Source organism: Pimephales promelas, chromosome 23 (assembly GCF_988280905.1).
Source record: "Pimephales promelas chromosome 23, fPimPro1.hap1.1, whole genome shotgun sequence".
NCBI lineage: Eukaryota > Metazoa > Chordata > Actinopteri > Cypriniformes > Leuciscidae > Pimephales > Pimephales promelas.
The window spans coordinates 23,917,961-23,938,617 of record NC_142791.1 but is presented as its reverse complement, the minus strand read 5'-3'; the positions used below and the strand labels follow the sequence as shown (position 1 = coordinate 23,938,617).

General features: G+C 40.0%; 1 protein-coding gene across 5 annotated transcripts in view; it reads right to left on the bottom strand.

The window, feature by feature from the left end:
* Positions 1–102: 102 nt before the first annotated feature.
* The window catches only part of zmiz2 (zinc finger, MIZ-type containing 2), a 68,198-nt gene continuing 47,643 nt past the window's right edge, over positions 103–20,657 (bottom strand). For 4 of the 5 annotated variants that reach the window (XM_039676337.2, XM_089126529.1, XM_039676334.2 and 1 more), the window contains exons 4-19: positions 19,836–20,029; positions 19,233–19,416; positions 18,429–18,650; positions 17,958–18,149; positions 17,244–17,342; positions 16,847–17,012; positions 15,429–15,570; positions 15,122–15,332; positions 14,916–15,021; positions 13,380–13,537; positions 13,233–13,300; positions 12,577–12,645; positions 11,875–12,119; positions 11,521–11,702; positions 5,860–6,072; positions 103–2,331 (exon numbers count right to left, since the gene is read on the bottom strand). In XM_039676337.2, the coding sequence (XP_039532271.1) occupies positions 2,224–2,331; positions 5,860–6,072; positions 11,521–11,702; positions 11,875–12,119; positions 12,577–12,645; positions 13,233–13,300; positions 13,380–13,537; positions 14,916–15,021; positions 15,122–15,332; positions 15,429–15,570; positions 16,847–17,012; positions 17,244–17,342; positions 17,958–18,149; positions 18,429–18,650; positions 19,233–19,416; positions 19,836–20,029 (2,559 nt within the window). In that variant the 3' untranslated portion in view covers positions 103–2,223. The remainder of the gene's footprint in view (positions 2,332–5,859; positions 6,073–11,520; positions 11,703–11,874; positions 12,120–12,576; positions 12,646–13,232; positions 13,301–13,379; positions 13,538–14,915; positions 15,022–15,121; positions 15,333–15,428; positions 15,571–16,846; positions 17,013–17,243; positions 17,343–17,957; positions 18,150–18,428; positions 18,651–19,232; positions 19,417–19,835; positions 20,030–20,657) is intronic. The other variant, XM_039676339.2, reaches the window with a different exon arrangement.

Here is a 20,657-nt window from a genome sequence, read left to right as displayed (position 1 = left end):
AGAACACCCGTCTTCCGCACAGGCCCCTTGAGCAGCGTTACCGCGTCTTGTAACAATGCGGTGCTGCTTCTGCTCTCTTCAAATAAAGCCAATGAAACGCAATGGGGCTTAACTCTTTACTTATAAAACATAATGGAAATATTTCACATCTTTAGAAAAACAAATCGATTTCAATTGTACATGTTTAATTCAATTGATAGAACTTAATGATCCACCAACACATGACAGTCAAACATCTTTTTCAACAGTTTGATCAACAAGTGATGCTGGTTTCTCAGTTTTTCATGATTATGGTCACAGATTTTGATGAATTCTTTTTTTTTTCTCTTTCTAACAAATTCATAAACTCTGCTAGTTAACACAGAAGAGAGAGAGAGAGAGAGATGCATACAGGCCCATCAATTATCTTTATAATTATAATAACAATTATTATATAATCAAAGATAAAATTGTATGATACACAAATGACTTCAAACAAACGAAAAAAAGAACAAAAGCACATCCGTCGACTCATGATGCTCCCTGTATTGATAATATACAAACTGCACTTCGCTAACGGTGCCCAAAGAGCGATGATAAATAATAAAATCGGACAAGACAGGAACCGACAGCAGACTCATCTCCCCTCCACGGTTTCTCTGCTGAGAAAGCGAGCGCTGAATGGAAAACGGGGGGAATGAAGCGCATGTCTGACATGAGCTCTTGTCATAGTGTTTCAAATGTTCTTTTTTTCCATATCATGGGGTTAAGAGAAAGTTCACATCTGCGACAATAATAATACTATATCTGTACATATTTCACATGAATCCCAATGTTTTCCTTCTCAATTATGAGTGCGGCTATAAACATTAGTCCATTACCTGTTGTGACGCTCCCACCCACCCAGATTTGTCCAAGCAAAATCTCACTACGGGAAGGTATGTGTCCAAAAAAAAAAAACAACAAAAAAAACAACAACGCCCTGTTTGTGACTCCTCGTGTGCATTTTTGTGTTTTGTAACCTGTCAACAAGGTGCTACTGGGCTGCTTGTGCTCTGTATGGTTTCACACAATTTGTTGACAAAGAAAACTCGTTTTCTACCAAATAACAGCCCAAACTTGCATATTTAAGGGCGAGTGAAATGCGTCTGCAAGTGAGGGTGTGATCTGAGCCAACGACGATCAGGGATACTAGTCCTTTCTTGTAATGGTAGACATCCACATACATCGTGGCCTCAAAATCCACAGGGGAGGAAGACCGTTTTTAAAAAGAACAGAGGGGAAAAAAACTAACGAGACAGACAAAAACATAGAGCAGGGTGTGGCATTAAGTTGGTCTATTGGCATGAGTTTGTGCCAAAACACACACACACACACACACAGTGTGGCTTGAGGTGTGCGTGAACGTATTTGTGTGTGTGTCACAAAAGGTGACTGATTCTTTGCCTTTTCCTTCGTGTGCTGGCAGACACGTGGTGTGCAAAATGTCATAGTGCACTTCTTTCATGCTACTTTTTAAGGTCTGACACATCGTTATTGCCTCTATTAGCATGTTCAAAAGGAAAAAAAAGGCTACACTTGAGGTCTCAAGTCAAGTACATTTAGGATTAAGTCATTTGTGGTTTAAAACCATGTTAAATCACATAGAGCTAGCTTTGTGGTTATCTTTGGGAGGAAAAATAAAAAAAGAAGAAATAAAACTTAAGCCTGCCTGTTTATTAAGAGAATTAAGTTTAGCCATGTTTGCTTTTCAAGTTACAACAGAAGTGAGACACTTTGGCTTTCCCCGTGTTATTTCTGAAGTAGTCCCTCATCTAATTTCGATTTAAAACAGGAGCTGCAATGAAAAACAAACAATGACTTGACCCCGCCCCCCCTCCACACACACACACACACAGAATGTCATTTACACCACACGAGTCTGATGTGAGATGAGGCGTCTTTCTACAAGTGATTCGAGAGAGCAGGAATTCTTTCAAACTGAAATTCACAATAAAGTCTCGACAGAGTACAGAGAAGCAGACGAACAATAACATTGTCACAGGAGGAAGAAAAAAAAGAAAAGAAAAAAGATCTTCGTTGCACCTTCCCATGAGTCACTGCATTCCAGTCTCAGAAGGAAACAGTGCAAAGACGCAATCGGATATCTGTTACGCTTTCCAGACCTCCCCTCGACGAGCCGGGAGTGTGCGGGATCGGGGAGGCTGTCTGTTGGACGGTGATGAATAAGAAGGGAGAAGGGGCTCAGTTGCTCTCAAACAGAGAGAGCAGGTCATCGTTACTGTTGTTGGGAAGGTCGGGAGGACCCAAGTAGGACAGCAGCTCATCTGGGTTTGTCAGCTCTGGGAGAAGCTGGAAAACAAAAAGGGAAGTCCAGGGGTTAAGACTGGGCCCATGGCAAAACTCTCAGCTTGTGATCGTAACATTAGTTGGCTTTTCAAAAGACATTAATAAACATTCAATTATGGTCAAAAGTAGAGGCCTGCATTATTATTACACAGTTATACTTAATTGAACTGTTTGCAGCAATTAATTAATAAAAAAATCGGAGTCAGAGAGCCGTTCAAATATTCACTAGGCCCATTCGCAGTTATGGTCACACTAGACATGTGAAACTTCCTGACATGACGTGATATCTTTATAAACACAAATTCTACACATAACAAATAATAAATCTAGAAAGTAAAAATATACAATCTACTCCACTTTACTGCAAAAAATGTGCATTCTTCTAATTAAACCAAGAGGTCGCCCAGTGACTTCTTCATCTTCGATTTGTCACACATCTTCCCGTGATACGAACTTTGGAATGGGCCGAAATGCGAAACTTGCCTTTCCGCTCTCCAGCATTCATGTGTGTATGAATCATAGACGGTAAAAGAAAAGGACAGAGCGATCTTATTGGAATTCCATTGAGACGATTGAAGCCCGTTTTTGGCGATTTTAGCACTTCCGTCCCTGACGCGCAGACTCAAACAGAGCTTGACTACGTGAATGTGATGTGAGTGACCCGTCTGTCTTCTAGTGTTGTAGTATGAGAAATCTGAATCATTCCCTTCCTGAAACTCGCAGAGGCGGAGAGTGTGAGTAGGAGCTGTCCATGAGCTAGGAGGAGACAATTTTGCTAGGTTTTCTGATTAATTATTTTGTCATTTTGGATATACTTCTCATGTCCATATGGTAATCTCAATACTGTGCGACAGAGAGCATACCCGCGTGGGTATGACGCAATCGTTAGCCTACTTTCACTAAAACTGCTTCTACGGGGCCATACCATAAGCTACAAGGTAATGGAGCATTTTATACATTGTCTTGTTTCTTTAGAAATAAATAAAGGACAAATGGGGTCTTCAAACGCCTCAGATGTAAAGTTATTCGCTGTCAAAGTGACGCCAAAATGAATGGGAGTCAATGGGAATGCTAACGCAAGTGAAGTTCTGCTACAAGATGTCAGCTCCCGCGAGGCTTCAACTTCCAGGCGATGGATTACCCCCTTGGTATGAATGGAATGATAAGCGTAGTGTGACCGCCCCTTTAAAGGTGATGTCACATTAGCATTAGTTCAGGCAAAAGCATCGTCTATTGTCAATGGCGTAGAGATGCATTAAGCACAGCTCACACAGAGGTCATGTTCAAACCAAGCAGCTTTCTGTCAGTCGGCGCAGCAAATTAGCATGAGCAACATTTTCGTGATTTCCTTTGCCCTCAGGCGAAACTGATTCCTAATGGAATGACTGGTGTTAAAGGAGTAGTTCACTTTTGAAAAAAACTTTTGCTGATAATTTACTCACCCCCACGTCATCCAAGATGTCCATGTCTTTCTTTCTTTTTTTTGATGAAAACATTCCAGGATTTTCTCCATATAATGCACGTTCGTGACTCTCCTGTTCGAACTCGTTCATTAAAATGAACAAATCTTTTTTCGAGTCATTTGATTCATACAATGAACGAAATTAATGAATTCACTCGGAAAAGATTTGTTAATTTTGATGAACGAGTTGAAACAGGAGAGTCACGAACGTGCATCACAGAACAGAGCAAGGCGACCATTTGAGCTTATAAAACTTAAACTTTGTTATTTTATTTTAAATGAGCGATCGTTTCGCTTGATAAGACCCTTATTCATCGTCTGGTGTCGTTTAAAGCCCTTTGAACAGTTTGCACTGAAACTGTCATTTGGACCTTGAACCGTTTGGTTCCCATTGAAGTCCATTATATGGAGAAAATCCTGGAATGTTTTCATCAAAAATCTTAATTTCTTTTCGACTGAAGAAAGAAAGACATGGACATCTTGGATGACATGGGGGTGAGTAAATTATCATTATAATATTATATAAGTTTTTTGAAAAGTGAACTACTCCTTTAAGTAATAGTTTGTAAGACATTTTGTTAATGAGAAATAGAATTGTAAATGTAAAAAGGGTTGGTTTTGGCAGATTAGATTTGCTACTGCTCACTCTGCTAAACCACAAGAAATACAAAGAAGAAAACACGCAGCTGCTGAGACTTGCATGCATTGTAGTAAAACTATAGAGACCCCCATAGCAGATCTAGAGAAGTGGTGCCGGGGTGGACCGGGACTATATAGTGCACAAACTGAGCTCCATCTAGCCAGACTAGAATATAAAGGCGACAGTAGATAGAAGTGATTAATTGGGTAATGAACCGCATATAAAGAGTTTCAAGACTGAACTTGGTATTTCTCCCATGGGATTTCACTGAGCAACGGTAAATGTGACCACACCTTAAAGGATTAGTTCACTTTTGAAAAAACTTTTGCTGATAATTTACTCACCCCCATGTCATCCAAGATGTCCATGTCTTTCTTTCCACAGTCGAAAAAAAATTAAGGTTTTTGATTCCAGGTTTTTTCTCCATATAATGGACTTCAATGGGAACCAGACGGTCCGAGGTCCAAAAGACAGTTAATAACAGTTTCAGATGCAGCTTCAAATGTCTTTAAACGACACCAGACGATGAATAAGGGTCTTATCATGCGAAACGATCAGTTATTTCAAAACTTATTCCAAAAATGTAACTTTTCTAAGGACAAATGCTAGCCTTGCTCTATTCTGTGAGGTGCGTTTGTAACGTCACGTAATACGTAATTACGTTCAAAAGGTCACGGGCGACGTAGCCGGAAGTACAAAGTCAGTGTTTAAGTTGAACGCATAGGTTGAACGTGCAAACTAACTCAAACGCCATTTACAAAAAAAAAAAGGAATTAAAAGGTAAAACAACGATGTCGAACGATTTTGATTCTGTACTTCCGGCTACGTCGCCCGTGACCTTTTGAACGTAATTACGTATTACGTGACGTTACAAACGCGCCTCACAGAATAGAGCAAGGCTAGCATTTGTCCTTAGAAAAGTTACATTTTTGAAATAAGTTTTGAAATAACCGATCGTTTTGCTTGATAAGACCCTTATTCATCGTCTGGTGTCGTTTAAAGACATTTGAAGCTCCATCTGAAACTGTTATTAACTGTCTTTATCCGTCTGGTTCCCATTGAAGTCCATTATATGGAGAAAAATCCTGGAATATTTTCATCAAAAACCTGGACATGGACATCTTGGATGACATGGGGGTGAGTACATTATCGGCAAAAGTTTTTTCACAAGTGAACTAATCCTTTAAGAGTAGAGACCTATTACTGAAAATGACACAATCCAAAATAGTTCATAAATGCAAATGTGGGAATGACCATTATCCAAAAGTTTTAAGCATAATGAATTGCAAAAACAGGACCTAAATTATTGCGGGAAGGGTTGGCAAGGAAATCATAAGTTGGTACAGGATGTACACGGAGTGAAACTCCAATTCAAATGGCCAAAAATCACGAGTGTTCGATCTGGAATAGATGATTGATTGTGACTCACATCAAGTGGCGGCTCTGGAACGTCACCAGGCCCCCCGGGGCCCCCCAGCCCAAAGCTGTCTGTGTGCATCCGGGGATTCTGGGAGGAGTTGCGGGAGTGCATGGGTCCACCGGGGCCACCCATGCCCGAGTTACCATGGAGAGCTTGATGCTGCTGTTGCTGCTGCTGTTGAAGGGGATTGTGGGAAGGGTCCATGCGGCTAGAGTGGGACATCTTTATTAAGGAAGGGAAAAACAGACGGTCAGTGAAGCTGGAACACACTGCACAGTAATTTGAAGTGGCTTGTCTTGTGCTGCGTTTGGTGACGGGGTGGGGAAAGCAGCAGCTGCGAGTGACAGTGTTTCAATGGCTCTTATATGTGGATGACAGAAACCAAGATGCCACTAAAAGACATTTGGACATTGGACATTTGGTCATTCAGCACAATACGTGCAGCAAACTAGCCATGCTATTTCAAGTCATATAGGTCAATTAATTTACGGATCAACACAATTATTTCCTTTTAGGCTTTCATCTGCAAGCTAGTTGGCAACAGACAGACAGATGGATAGATAGATACAGATAGACAGACAGACATACATACATACAGAGACAAAGACAGACAGACAGACTGGCAGACGGATAGATAGTAGTAGAAATCGCCGGATTGTGTATTTTGCCGATAACGATAACTAGGTTGGACCGCCCTGGGGTGAGTTTCCCGTTAAGTGACTTAACTTTCTGCTTCACTACCATAGTACGATGCATCATTAAAGAAAGCAACTGTTTCCCGCAACCATATTGTCGCAAATTGGTCGTTCAGCCATGTTGGTTAATGATGTCACTCAGGTGTTGGGAGTAATACCTTCCTTTAATGAATCTGTTTGAGATTGAATTAATGCTAGATGTTTTGCTATAAATTATGGACATGCCATCTGAGAACAATTTCTCATTTTTTTAGAATCATTTTTTATTTTGCTTTATTTCCAGATTGAATCACAGGCTTACATAGTAGAGAACGTTCACACATGCACACTCTTCAAAAACAGTACTCTAAATCTCTTGACAATCTAAAAGATGTAAATGACACTTGTATGTATTCTAAACTAAAGACGGGTTGTACTGAATGTCAGCTTGCTTGTTTTGCTCAAGATGAGGATTTATTGAGTCCACGTGTCATGCAAACAAGAAACTCTGCTTCTAACCACAGGTTGAGAGCTGTCGTTCCAGCCACACAACTTTCGATGCTATTTGCAAATGTTCATTAGAACTATAGTTTCAGGAAACACCGACTTGAACAACTGATTCGACGACTTGTTGAACAACCGACAGAACTTGCGAGGCTAATGATGCATGCTTTCGGGAAACACACATTAATCGATAGTTTTACTGATACATACTGAATGAAAACAAACAAAATACTCTAGTAAACTACTGCTGAACTCTACTACAACAATTGTATTAACTTATTACATTAGATTACACAAATGTATATGAATGAATGTTAATATGTTAATTATACCTTAATGTTAGTTCATAGTGTTAACAGATACAATTTGAACATTTAAAATGTATTAGTATATGTTGAAAATAATGATCTAACAATGAAAAATACTTCTAGAGCATTTATTAACCTTAAGGCCTGTTCACAACGGGACGAATTTCGCGCGCGTTATTCGCCGACGTTTAACGCCTCGTGACTAAACAAAGGGTGCCAATGTGAGTGTGCACATCTTGCCTCTTCCTCTTCCTGGCAGTGTAGACCATCGATATCTATATAAAGGCTAGATATCTCGTCCGCGCTGCTAACCAATGGAGGTCGACGTCTGCACCTGGCGGCCATCTTGTCACAGGCAGCTCCCTCACACGTAACATTGTGTTAATGGTATATGTACTATTTAAATAACCATAACTTGCTCAATTGTCTACCGATTTTCAAACGGTTTGGTTTGTTATAAACGTCAGAGATGTAGTTATGACACTGCATACTTATGAATAAATAAAAAATCATCCAGATAATTATAGCCACGTCAATAACGTTTGTAAGAAACCAAACCGTTTGTAAATCCGTCAAGATTTCAACGAGATAAGAGTATTTGTGTTCGTCCTGACCACTCATCTTACATCAGCTTGCCTGTGACAAGATGGCCGCTGGTGATGACGATAGAAACTCCGCCTTAAGACATCTAGCCTTTGTATAGATATCTATGGTGTAGACGGCGATGCTACTTGGCGTATATCTTCTTCTCCGTTCCGTATGTGTGCTCGGCAAGACCGTTTTGTGCTTGAGCGCCCCCAAGTTGTGTTTTACTGTAACTTTAGAAGCTCCAAACACGTGAGCAAAAGCGCCAATCTTATTGGTTGGATAGTTTTGACACAGCGCGTCAAACTAAAAAAAAAAAAAAAAAAACGAACCCGAGGCGTTTTTTTTTTTTAAATAATTTGAATCTTTCTATCTGTCTGCGTTCTAAGCGTCATTTAAAAAACAAACGTTTGGCGCAATCGGTCGACCTCTAATAGTTGGACAGATGGATAGACATATAGACAGATGCATAGCTAGACAGGCAGACGGATAGAAAGATTTGTAAAATGCAAACGCGTGTCATTTTTAAAAAAAAACGCCTCGGGTTCGTTTTTTTTTTTTTTTTAGTTTGACGCGCTGCGTCAAAACTATCCAACCAATGAGATTGGCGCTTTTGCTCACGTGTTTGGAGCTTCTGAAGTTACAGTAACACACAACTTGGGGCCGCTCAAACACAAAACGGTCTTGCCGAGCACACATACGGAACGGAGAAGAAGATATACGCCAAGATATACGGAATGAATTTGCATGTTCACTCGGCTCATCGTCAGCTATCAATTGGGTGTGAACACAAAAAACGCGTTTAAAAAACGCTGACGAATAACACGCACTGATATTCGTCCCGGTGTGTACGGGCCTTTAGTGAATGTTGAATGTTTAGTGAATTGTAAAGTGTTACAATTTCACATAAATCTAAACAGTCATGCTAAACAGTCAGGCCATTATTAAATGATTGCACAAAGGCCATAGCATTGAAATATGCATATGTATACTTTCACTGCTTCTATGATGATAAAAAAAGAACTGAATTTGGATAAATTTCTGTCAGCTGCATGAACATATCAATTTGCTTTCTCACGTCACTAGCTTTAAATATTGATCTATTGTTACACTAAACATTTGAGTCAGATTAGCATATATTTTTGTCACACATTTTTAACCGCTTGAGGTACTACTAATGTTAGGGTCCTCTCAGCCTGGAATATACTGCTGTTCTTTCTCTACTAATGCAGTATCTAGTCAACAAATTTATAATGATATGAAAACATGTAGTGTAGTGTACTGTATACATACCGTTTCGTTGTCTATGCTTTAAATCTGCATCTGAAACGTCCCGCTCCGTGCTGTCTCGCGTGTCAAAACTACTCCACGAGGCGTCAGCGATAGTTTTTATTTCGCCTCTAGAGGCCGTTTTCGTACTGTATAATGACAGCGGACTCTTCTCAGCCGCTTCCGAAACGAACGCAACCCGGAAAAGATATCGGTATTGATTTTTGCCGATAACTTGTTCCAGCAATCAGTTATCGGTGCCGATTAATCGGCAAAACGGATCAATCGGTCGACCTCTAATAGTTGGACAGATGGATAGACGTATAGACAGGCAGACGGATAGAAAGACAGATAAACAAACAGACAGACAGATGAATAGTAGGGCTGCACGATATTGAAGAAAAATGCAATTGTTAAATAATGCGATGTTCGACATTGCTTAAAATCTATAAAATGATGAAAATAATATAACCAATATTTGTTTCACATTCTTTCTGGGAAAAAGAAAGCATCACTACAACTGAAAGTGAGCAGCAGTGTTACATAACATTACATAAAAAGTAAATGTCACAAATCTGACAATGCCATTTTAACGTCAATGTAAAAAAAAAAAAAAATTTAAATACGACACAACTCTTTGGTCAACTTGGTAATAGTTATATAAACCTGAAAACATCAAGAACATCCAGGAAAAACAACAACAACCTGAAACTAGGTGTGGATGATTAGTTATTTTTGTTATTTTAATTTATATTTGTTATTAAAAATAAGAACAAAGAAGCAAATTTCAACTATAGGACAAACACAATAAAACAAAAATACAGATAAAATAAACAGTGCTTTAAGTTTATTCAGATAGGCCTACATTAAATCTATTTAACTGTAGCATTCAAGTAAGAAACAATACAGAAAAGGAATAAACAAATGTAAAACTAAAACACTGCATTGTCTTTACATGAATTAAAAATACATCGATTCATTATTAAGCTACAAAAGTTATTCAGTCAAGAGCAGTTAGTGATTTTAAAGGTACAATATGCAGGATTTTTGCAGTCAAATATCCAAAAACCACTAGGCCAATATTATATATTTTGTTTAGCTAATTACTTACAATATCCCAAATGTTTCAAACTATTTGTAAATCGTGAGAAAATTGCAATTTGTGTGAGCAGGGGTGAGGAATCGCCGGTCAATGACGTCATATCCACGTTACCCCCGGTTTCCGCCATGTTTGACCTCGTACTGCGATAGCAACCATGGCGACAGACGTTGACAACTGGGTTATGCCAAGCAGGACGCTCACGCTGTTTTTTTTGTTGTTTTGTTGTTTTGTTCAAAAATTATGGACAATGGCAAGCAACTTTGGGACAAAAAGAGGACTAAGACGAAGATCAACATCTTTCGAGAATCCGAGAGCTCCACGTCCGCGACTAACTTTGATTTGACAGAGACGCAAGTGTTGCATGTACTTTATTAGACAGGTGAGCAGGTGAGCGATCCCCAGTTCAGTTCACTCGGCACGTCGTTCTCGGTTTGACTTGTCGTGACTGTTTTCCAAGATGGCTCCTGTCTGTATACACAGTGAACTGTCTTTATAAAGTATCCTCTTATTAAACGGTCTGTACACTTACAAAGTTCTCAATGCTTCGTTTTGCATGTACGGACCCTCATTATGTTACTGTGTTAGTGTGGGGCTATTTTGAGCCTTGTTAGTGGTATAAACTAGCGATTTCTTTTTACTTAGTAAATGCCCCCATTACTAGCATTATACGCTAAACAGTTTTTAGAGATAAACTCTTTACATTCGATTATCATGAAAACAAATCTCAGAGATCGGGTGACTAGGTACCGATGTTGTATTAGACCAAAGGTTCATTTTGCGCCGGAGTTCTCCTGTAAGACATAATCAATTGTGTTTACATGATTACTCGCCACAACAGGCATGTGCGTTTGACCGTTCGAGTGCAATAAGCTGCGAAAGAGAACCGAATTCGAGATCGCACACTGTCTGAGAGTCAGCTTTCTGTGTGCGTGTCAGACAGCGCGAGTATTGAGTTCTCATCCCATAAACTCATTTTTAATGTCAAGTAAGTCACAGGCAAATCACAGTCACGTACCCAGTCTGTTCTCTGCTATATGCGTCGACCTAAAACTTTACACAACTTTTTGAAGTAGCATATTAAAAACATTCAGATGCATATTGCGATAAGTGCACTTATAATATTTCGATATATCATGCAGCCCTACTGAATAGACAGACAGACAGACAGACAGACAGACAGACAGACAGACATACTTTAACAATCCCTTATGGTAAAAATTGTATTTACAGGAAAGCCCACCTGTCCTGACATCGGGTGTCCCACAGGTTTTTCTGGGGTAAGGAGCCCACTCGGCAGGTCAGACTGGTAGGACAGTGGGGGCGGCCCGGAGGAAAACTCCCCAAGGGTCGGTGTGCCAGGGGCATTGGGAAAGTCCGAAAAGCCTGGTTGGTTGGAGTATCCTGAGCCACCTGAAAGATACGCGACAACAGATCGACAGGAGGTCAAAATACACTTCATCCAAATCTATTATGACTCCAAAGCAGAGTATTCAATAATAAAATGCTCACTGAAACATTTTTAGAAGCACATAAATGCTTCTGTGGGCCTCATGAGGCCTTTACAATCAGATGCGTCACACACCTTGGCTGGGATAATCAGGCGTGCTGCTGCTGCCACCTTGTGGCAGAGACTGGTAGGGCGAGGAGGCCGGGCCCAAAGCTGCAATCATCTCCATGACGCTGGGCAAGATCATATGACTAGGGCTCAGGGTGCGACAGCGTTTCAGGGCAGGGCCGTCTGGGTCCTCTTTAATATGCAGGTCTGGTTTCACCGGGACTGGCTTCCAGCTGCACACCGGATCAATGGTGATCTCCTCATAGTCCGAACTAAACACAAGGAGAAAGTTAAAAACTCAAAATACAGAACACACTGCAGCTTAATTTAGACAGGAAGGGGATGTCTGACCACTACATAAATCAACTGACCACCTTTGATGGAGTGCAAACTGGACAATACTTGCGATACTACTGCAGTTTTGGAAAATAAGGCAGCAAGTGGAAATGCTTGTTAAAACAGCCTGGGAATTTGTAAACAACAATCTGTGCACTCTGACACTGGGAAATTGGGTAGATTCCAGCCAATCATACTGGATAGGCCTATTTCACCCAGATCTTGCCATTTTTGTGTGCAGTACACTTCAACATGGTCAGCAAACAGGCCATGTACAGTCTGTACGATGTACGACTGGCAGATTACAACTGATAAAAGTATAATTTAGGATATCCGTATTTTCCAATCACAGTTTAGAGGCTACAGAGGTAACATTTCTGCAAAGAAACTTACTTCTGGATATAGATCAGAATGCCCAACATGTACTGGTCCACTTCTAGTCCCTCCAGAAGAGCTGTTTTACTGCAAGGAACAAATGAGTTTGTAAAACTGTACAAATATGTCCGCTATATACCATGTGAAACTCATTTTTTAGGGGTGCACTGATATGCAATCTGATAGTATACCATGATATAACCCAATAACTAGTTTCATGTTATGGTCAAAAATAAACTAATATTAAAATAAAATGTTTTTATGTATTTAATAATATTCTAAAATTATTATTATTAATACAATAATATAAATACATATTTGTTAAAATAAACATAAAAATTATATACTATTTTGTCTAGATTTAAAAAAAAACAGAATAAAAACTCAAATTAATCTGTTAGAAAGTTTAGCTATATTCATTCTGAGATTTGTTTGTTTAACACTGTTTTTAAATTTAGAGTTTGAAATCACTTTTTTTTTTTTCAGAAAAGTGTTGTCTGAAAAAAGTTAAAAATGTATAAAAAAAAGGAAAAATCCATTGATGTCTGTTCCCGATAATGTGTAATATTGTCAGACAACTACTACGGTATGGATATATCGTGCATCCGTAATCATTTTTTAAAATAACAAAAATATCATGAAGATAAAAAGCAAGAGGGGAATAAGGTTCTTACTTGCACACAGGACAACGCCAAGTTCCTCTCTCACAGTTGAGCTGCAGGTACGATTCCAGGTCAAAGCACTATGGACAAACAAAGACGTTATTTACCACAGAAACTCACTTTATGATGTCGTGTGATTTAAACTTCGGGCCTCATCACCTGTATGTGTCTGCAGTCGTGGCCCCTGGCAGGAAGCTGGATGCGCCGGAAGGTGATCGGACACTTGAGCGAGACCTTGATGGCCGTCTGTTCCACGCCGTCCTCGCCGTTAAGGCCGGGAGTTCCTGGGATGGTACCGCTACTGAAGTTCCTCTTAACTGTGGAAGAAGATAGAAGGATGAGTACAAAAGTGTGGGGTCGGTAAGATTTTTTTATGACTTTGAAAGTCTATTCTGCTCACCAAGGCTGCATTTATTTGATCAAAAATACAGAAAAACAGTAATATTGTGAAATATTATTTAAAATGTAATTTATTTCTGTGATCAAAGCTGAATTTTCAACATCTCCAGTCTTCAGGGTCACATGATTCTTCAGAAATCATTCTAATATGCTGATAAATATTTACTATTATTATCAAAGTTGACAAATTTTTGCTGTTTAATATTTTTGTGAAAACCATGATACATTTTTTTAAAGAATTAAAAGTTAAAAATGAAATAGAAATCTTATGTAACATTATATACACTACCGGTCAAAAGTTTTAGATCGGTAAGATTTTTTATGTTTTTAAAAGAAGTCTCTTCTACTCACCAAGGCTGCTTTATTTGATGAAAAATACCAAAAAAAATTATTTATTACAATTTAAAACAGCGGTTTTCTATGTGAATTGTGTATTCCAGTGATCAAAGCTGAATTTACAGCATCATTACTCCAGTCTTCAGTGTCACATGATCCTACAGAAATTATTATAATATGATGCTCAAGAAACATTTATGATTATTATCCATGTTGAAAACAGTTTTTTACATTTTTATTTCAGGATTCTTTGATGAATAGAAATGATCTGAAATGGAAAGCTTTTGTAACATTAATCACTACCATTCAAAAGTTTGGAGTCAGTAAGAATTTATTTTTTATTTTTGGGGGAAAGAAATTAGAAAATACTTTTATTCATCAAGGATGAGTTAAATTGATCAAAAGTTACAGTAAAGACATTTCTAATGTTAGAAAAGATTATATTTTAAATAAATGCTGTTCTTTTGAACTTTCTATTCATCATAGACTTTTTGGGGAAAAAAATGGTAAACGACTGTTTTCAACATTGAAAATAATAATTTATGTTTTTTGAGCATAAAATCAGCATATTAGAATGATTTCTGAAGGATCATGTGACACTGAAAACTAATGTGTAATCAGCAACAGTAATGATGTTGAAAATTCAGCTTTCAAATTACATATTAAAATAGAAAACAGTCATTTTAAATTGTCATAATATTTCACAATATTACTGTTTTTCATTTTTTTTTTTTCATCAAATAAAGCAGCCTTGGTGAGCAGAAGAGACTTCATTTAAAAACATTAAAAAAATCTTACTGATCTAAAACTTTTGACCGGTAGTGTATGTCTTCATTGTCATTTTGATCAAGTCAATGTGTCCTTGCTGAATTAAAAGAATTTGAAATACTTCAAAACATTTCTTACATCCCCCAATCTTCTGGATTTAGTGTAAGTGCAAAAGATCATGGCATCACTCACTCTTAGTGACACAGTGCTCCGCTGGCAGGAGCCTCTTCTTCATCAGACCCTGAAGCACGGAGCGCACCGACGGCCTGTGAACCAGCTGCAGCACGAACAGATGAGACTACGCGGAAAAAAGAAACAGGAAATGAACACTGACCCATATAAAGCGCGTATTAGTCGGACTGTTTGTCAACATGTGCGATGTGAATCTCTGTACTTACACAGCAGCAGGCTGTGACCGTTATCTGGATGGTGTTGCGTCCTGGCTGGCACACATGCTTCAGGTAAAGGGGTTTGTGGGAAGTCTTGTTGTCCCCGCGCTCGATGGTGAGAGGCGTGGCGTTGACGCTCACCTGCACCGACGCCGGCCAGTTGGTGTTCATCTGCCGGTCTTCGTGGTGATAGCACTTAAACTGCAGCTCCAGATCAGGCCTGTTAAACACACGATGGGTAAGATTAAATATTCAATGCGACCATACGGACACATCAAACACAAAAGGCTACAAGGGACAGATGTTGCACTCTGACCTCATCATAAGAGTCTTATACACGGAGTCTCGCAGCTGGAAGACGTGGTTGCTGACGGCCAGGTTGTGCTCCAATCTGAAGGGCTCCAACACCACCCCGTCTCGTACAGGGAAGGTCAGACGCAGGTCATCACTGGGGTTTCCTACGGACAGAAGAGCAGCGTTTCAGTTACTGGGGTGCCACGTGCTTTTCAATCATTTCTCATCTGGCAAGAAACAAAGGCAAAGTGGGAAAGAGACAACAAAAATTTCCCAAAAATTCTAGATGTGGCCTCAAGTTAGTCGTTGAAAAGGACTTTTTTCTATTATATTTCTCTGGATGATACGATTCTAGCTTCTTGTAAAGTAAACAATGTCATAATACCTTATTTCACAGGTGCATTATTTATGCCACAGCAGATAGCATCTCATAATAGGGGGTTACAGAAATGAGGATACTGGTCATGTGATCTCAACATGATGGGGAAAATCCTTTTTTGCAGTGTTGTTATTGTTAACTAAGCGAAAACTATTAAAAATCGTTAGTTTAAAATAGTGCTGGGCGGTACACAACACAATTACACAACGTTATGCTGTGCCGCACGACACTGTTTCAGTGTTCAGTGCAATCGCGAATCTCTCCTCTTCCCCAGCTAACAATTTTAGGGTTCATAACGTTCCCATAAAGTTATAAAAACGTTATTTCTGAATGTTTTAGAAACACTCAAAACGTCAAGTTTTTTATAGACATTGTATTAACGTTATTTCTTGGTTATAAGAACGTTCAATTCTGTTATATAAACGTTGTATTAACGTTCTTGCTTGGTTATAAGAATGTTATTAGAACGTGAAGAAATAACAATTTTAGGTTATACTGGGCGCTATTCTATTCTACAATATTAACTAATGACAGTAAAATAAACTATCCAAAGTCAATTTATTGCAGTAATTCTCCAGTCAATCACTAGAAAATGCTTTGAACACCTGATTATGCATGAAAAAAAAAATGAAAAAAAGTCATAAACTGGAAAAACGGCTTCATTTTGAAGAAAACCCCCCCCCCCAAAAAAAACGTGATATAAATTTTTGGTCAAAGCGCCCAGCACTAGTTTAAAATAAAATATTGAAATAAAGCCTTGGCAACAAACTGAATTAAATTAAGCTGAAGTAATAAAATGTATAAAAATAAAAACTGAAATAAAAATAAAATAACTAAAATAATATAAATATGATATAATTTATATGTCATATAAATATTAACACAACACTGCCCTTATGTGGAATAAAACAGCATTATATAGTGTTTTCTTATGTGAGGAAAGAGGGGGAAAACTTTTTTGACAATTAAACTTTTTTATTTCCATTTACATCACAGAGAATTCTAAACAAGGATTCCAGAGATAGGAGGGGTGTTGTCTTCCATGCAGTGCTGTGCGTTACCTGTAGGGGGCTGCAGAGAGTTGATATTGGGTTTGACGTCATGGAGGAAGGGCGATTTGACGTCTTGACCGGGGGACATGTACGGAATCGAACTGCCGGGGGTCATGGGAGGAGTGGGGTTTCCTGGGAGAGGAGAGCTGGGATATCCTGGCATCGCACGTCCAGGCTGTGGAAAAAAACAAGACACGTGTGCATGCTTTACAAGCTGAGGCCAAATTATCTTTACAGTCAGATTTTCATAACCGATACACTGCAAAAACAGATTCAGCTGTGTGGAGTTTGGACCCCAGCTGCCAAAGTCCAATCGCCGTGCTCACGAAATGGTGAAATATTAACAGGCAGCTCCAACCGACTCATGTTTCACCAAACACACATGCATGCAAGAGAGGACACCAACCCCGTTGACGGTGGCCTGGTTGAAGGTGGTGTACCCAGCGCCCGTCACTCCCGAGGACAGGCTGTTGTGGCTGTTGCCCTGTCCGTTAAACTGGTCCGCCTGTTAAGCAAACACAACTCTTTCAACATCAGACTTAAAACAGAGTGAGTCAACCCAACCCCCGGTTAAACACAAGTTTAGAGAGCTCGTTGCAATGCATACATTAGAAAGTATCTTCTATTTAAAATCTGGACCTGCATTCCCACTAGGTTTTGGAAAGGACCCTGACTGAGCATGTTGAAGTGCACACTACAGCGCTTTGACAATGGTGATAATCTACCGCTGTAATTCCAAACCCAGAATGGAATTTAAACCACCTGGGTTGGTTCGGGTTTCACTGGTACTACCAAAAAATCTTTTCACGACTAGTTGCCTTTTTAAAGTTCATTGCCTTATTCGTCAGTATCGAATGCCAGTGTGTTTCTCTAAAAACGGCAGCTTGTTTGTCACTAATACGGACAAAAGGAACCTGTTCTTTGGGAAACATGACACTGCTTGCAGCCTGCAATGTGTTGCGATTTGCAAGTGAAAGCTTTCTGATGGCTTTCAAACGGAAAAATATGACTATAACTTTCAGAAAGTACCTAAATTGATTTGAAGTGTCTTGCTTAATCGTAGGAGGGCTTTTTTCAAATACTGACTGTGTGTGATCAATAATAGTGATGATCTTTGTACCTTGTAGTACTGGCTGGGGTTTCCTGGTCCTGCAGGATACTGGCCCATATTGGGTTGCTGGAGGGGCATTCGGTGTGTTGGGTAAGACGGGGAAGGAGCGGACCGCTGTGGCCCAGGGTGGTACTGCATGGGCTGGCCTGGGTACGGGCTCCCAGCTCCCATACCGGGACCGTACTGCTGTCCTGGAAATCCCTGTAAGAAAAGAACAACAGTCATTCCAGGAATTGAAATAAGTTGTCAGCACTATCCTCATATTTTTGGACTTTTAATTGAGGTTTTTATCATGTCGAGTCCTCTTAACGTCTAGTGTATAATATTAACCCTAACAAAAAAGCCATTCGAAAAAAAGATTGGCTTGTGCATCATAGAGCCAAGTGGAACAGCCTTCTTGTCGGGAGCATGTCTAGTTACGCAGGTTTTGGAACATGACATCTGAAAGGTCAAGTTGGCGAACAGCGAGTCTCCACTTACATCCGAGTTGTAGGGGCGTTTCAAGCCCTGCTGGTGGCGTGGAGGACCCTGCTGGCCTCCTGTGTAGACGGGATGCTGGGGCAACCTCTGGCCCTGCTGTGTGTACATGGGTCCCATGGAAGGAGGTCTGGAGCCGACCATCCCGGAGGGGGCCATGCCGGGCGGCCCACGGGGTCCAGAGTGCGACAGGAACTGGGTGTTGTAAGAGGAAGCGCCACCCATCTGTAGAGCAAAACAACAGAGAGATCCACACCCATCAGAACCAGCGTTGGGTAACAATGGCTGGAGACGTGCCTGCAACCGTGACTTATGGCCGTCGGGCCCTGGGCATGAAAGGGAAACGGCAACTAGGTCACCACCGTAAACAGTCAAAGTCCTGTGTGGCCATGATGTCTGACATCTAAACCCAGGCAGACAAGCGGCATGTGAAATCTGCTAGAAAAATGAGGGGAAAAAAACGTTGCTTTTTTTTGTTGCAATAATTAAAGCCACGTTTTTGGAATCAGGGCTCGTTGATCCACATTCGTCCAGCAGGGGGCGATTTGAGCGCAATGAAATCAGAGGTTACTGTGTGTCATACAAGATTGCTGAAGTGGAGTGCAAAGCATTTACCACACAAAAAAAGATCAGCAATCAGATTAACAGCATTTAAAAAAAAATTAAAAAACGAAAAAAATGAAACAAGGGGACAGGATTTATTTCCAAAACATTTAAGCACGGGGAGATTTATTCCAATGACCTTCCCTTTAGTGCCGTTCACATCAACCACACATGATGTGAACACAAATAAGTCAGGTCGCTTACCTGGCCGTAGTTCAGCTCCTGGTTTTGCTTCTCCTGTATCGCAGCGACTGTTGCCGTGGCGGTTGCTGTCGCCGTGGCTGCGGCGGCAGCCACGGCAGCAGCGGCGGCCGCTTGGGTGAAGTCGGTGGGCGGACGAACTCCATGGGGCGGCATCCCGAGGGAACCCCCTCCGTTATTGGGGTAACTAAAGGGAAGGCAGACAGGTTATGTAGAGCAGTGGGGAGCCCTCCCTCACCTAACACACCGGATTCAACTTATCAGCTCATTAGTACAGAATGCAAGACTTGAATTGGAGGTGGCGTAAGTGGAACTGATTATTCACATTGTCGTGGCAGCACGGTGTTGCGTGAGTGGTCCGGCAAGCCAAGGGGGATGCTGACTGCTCCGAGTCAGTGATTCAAAAGATTTATCGCGATGCAAATTGATCTTAAGGGACACAACTGTGTGAGTGTGTGTTTCTGAGTCAGCGCAGGGGTGGGACATTACAGCGCACACATCCCCCACTGTGGTGACGTCCACTCGCTGCCTGACGTCACGCAACTCCCACGAGGAGCAGAGACTAAATACAGCCACACAATCACGCAGACAATATGTTTTCCTCACCTGCCCCCATATCCAGGTCCGGCTGGGTATCCCCCGCTGGGCCGGCCGTACATGCCCTGCTGCATGTAGCCCTTGTTGGGCTCGGGGTAGCCCTGTTGGCTCATGAACTGCGGGGAGTTCATTCCCGGGCTGTTGCCAGGCATCATGTGACCACCGGCTGAGTTTCCGCCTGGACCCATGGGAGCACCAAAAACCTGGCGAAAAGAGAATATTTTGAATTTTTTTGCTTAGTCAAGTATATTTGAACCCATATTTTGTTTGGTATTACTTGCTGATATATCTTAGATTTTATTAGGGCTGTCAAACGATTAATCGCATCCAAAATAAAAGTTTGTGTTTGCATAATATATGGGTGCATAATATATGCATAATAAATGTATGTATGTATATATATATATAAACACACACATGCATGTATATTTAAGAAAACAATATTATTTATATAAAAAATATTTATATTTATATATAATATAAATTATATATAAATCTATATACAGTATATACATGAGAATATTTCTTTAATATTTATAAGCATCTGTGTTTTTATATATATAAAATAATTCTACATAGTGCACCCAAATATATTATGTGAACTTTTTTTTTGGATGCGATTAATCTAGATTTTATATATTATTATTATAATACTGTATATCGTCACTTTCGGGTGGAAACATTGCATCTCCATATTTCGTCATTTATTTCATAAATCATTGCTATGTAAATTAAGTAAATCTCCCTTTACGTCTGCCTGTGAGTTTTGCAAATATCTAACCAATAAAAAGCAAAAACAGCTTGTGACTAAACCTCATTACTACATTGGAT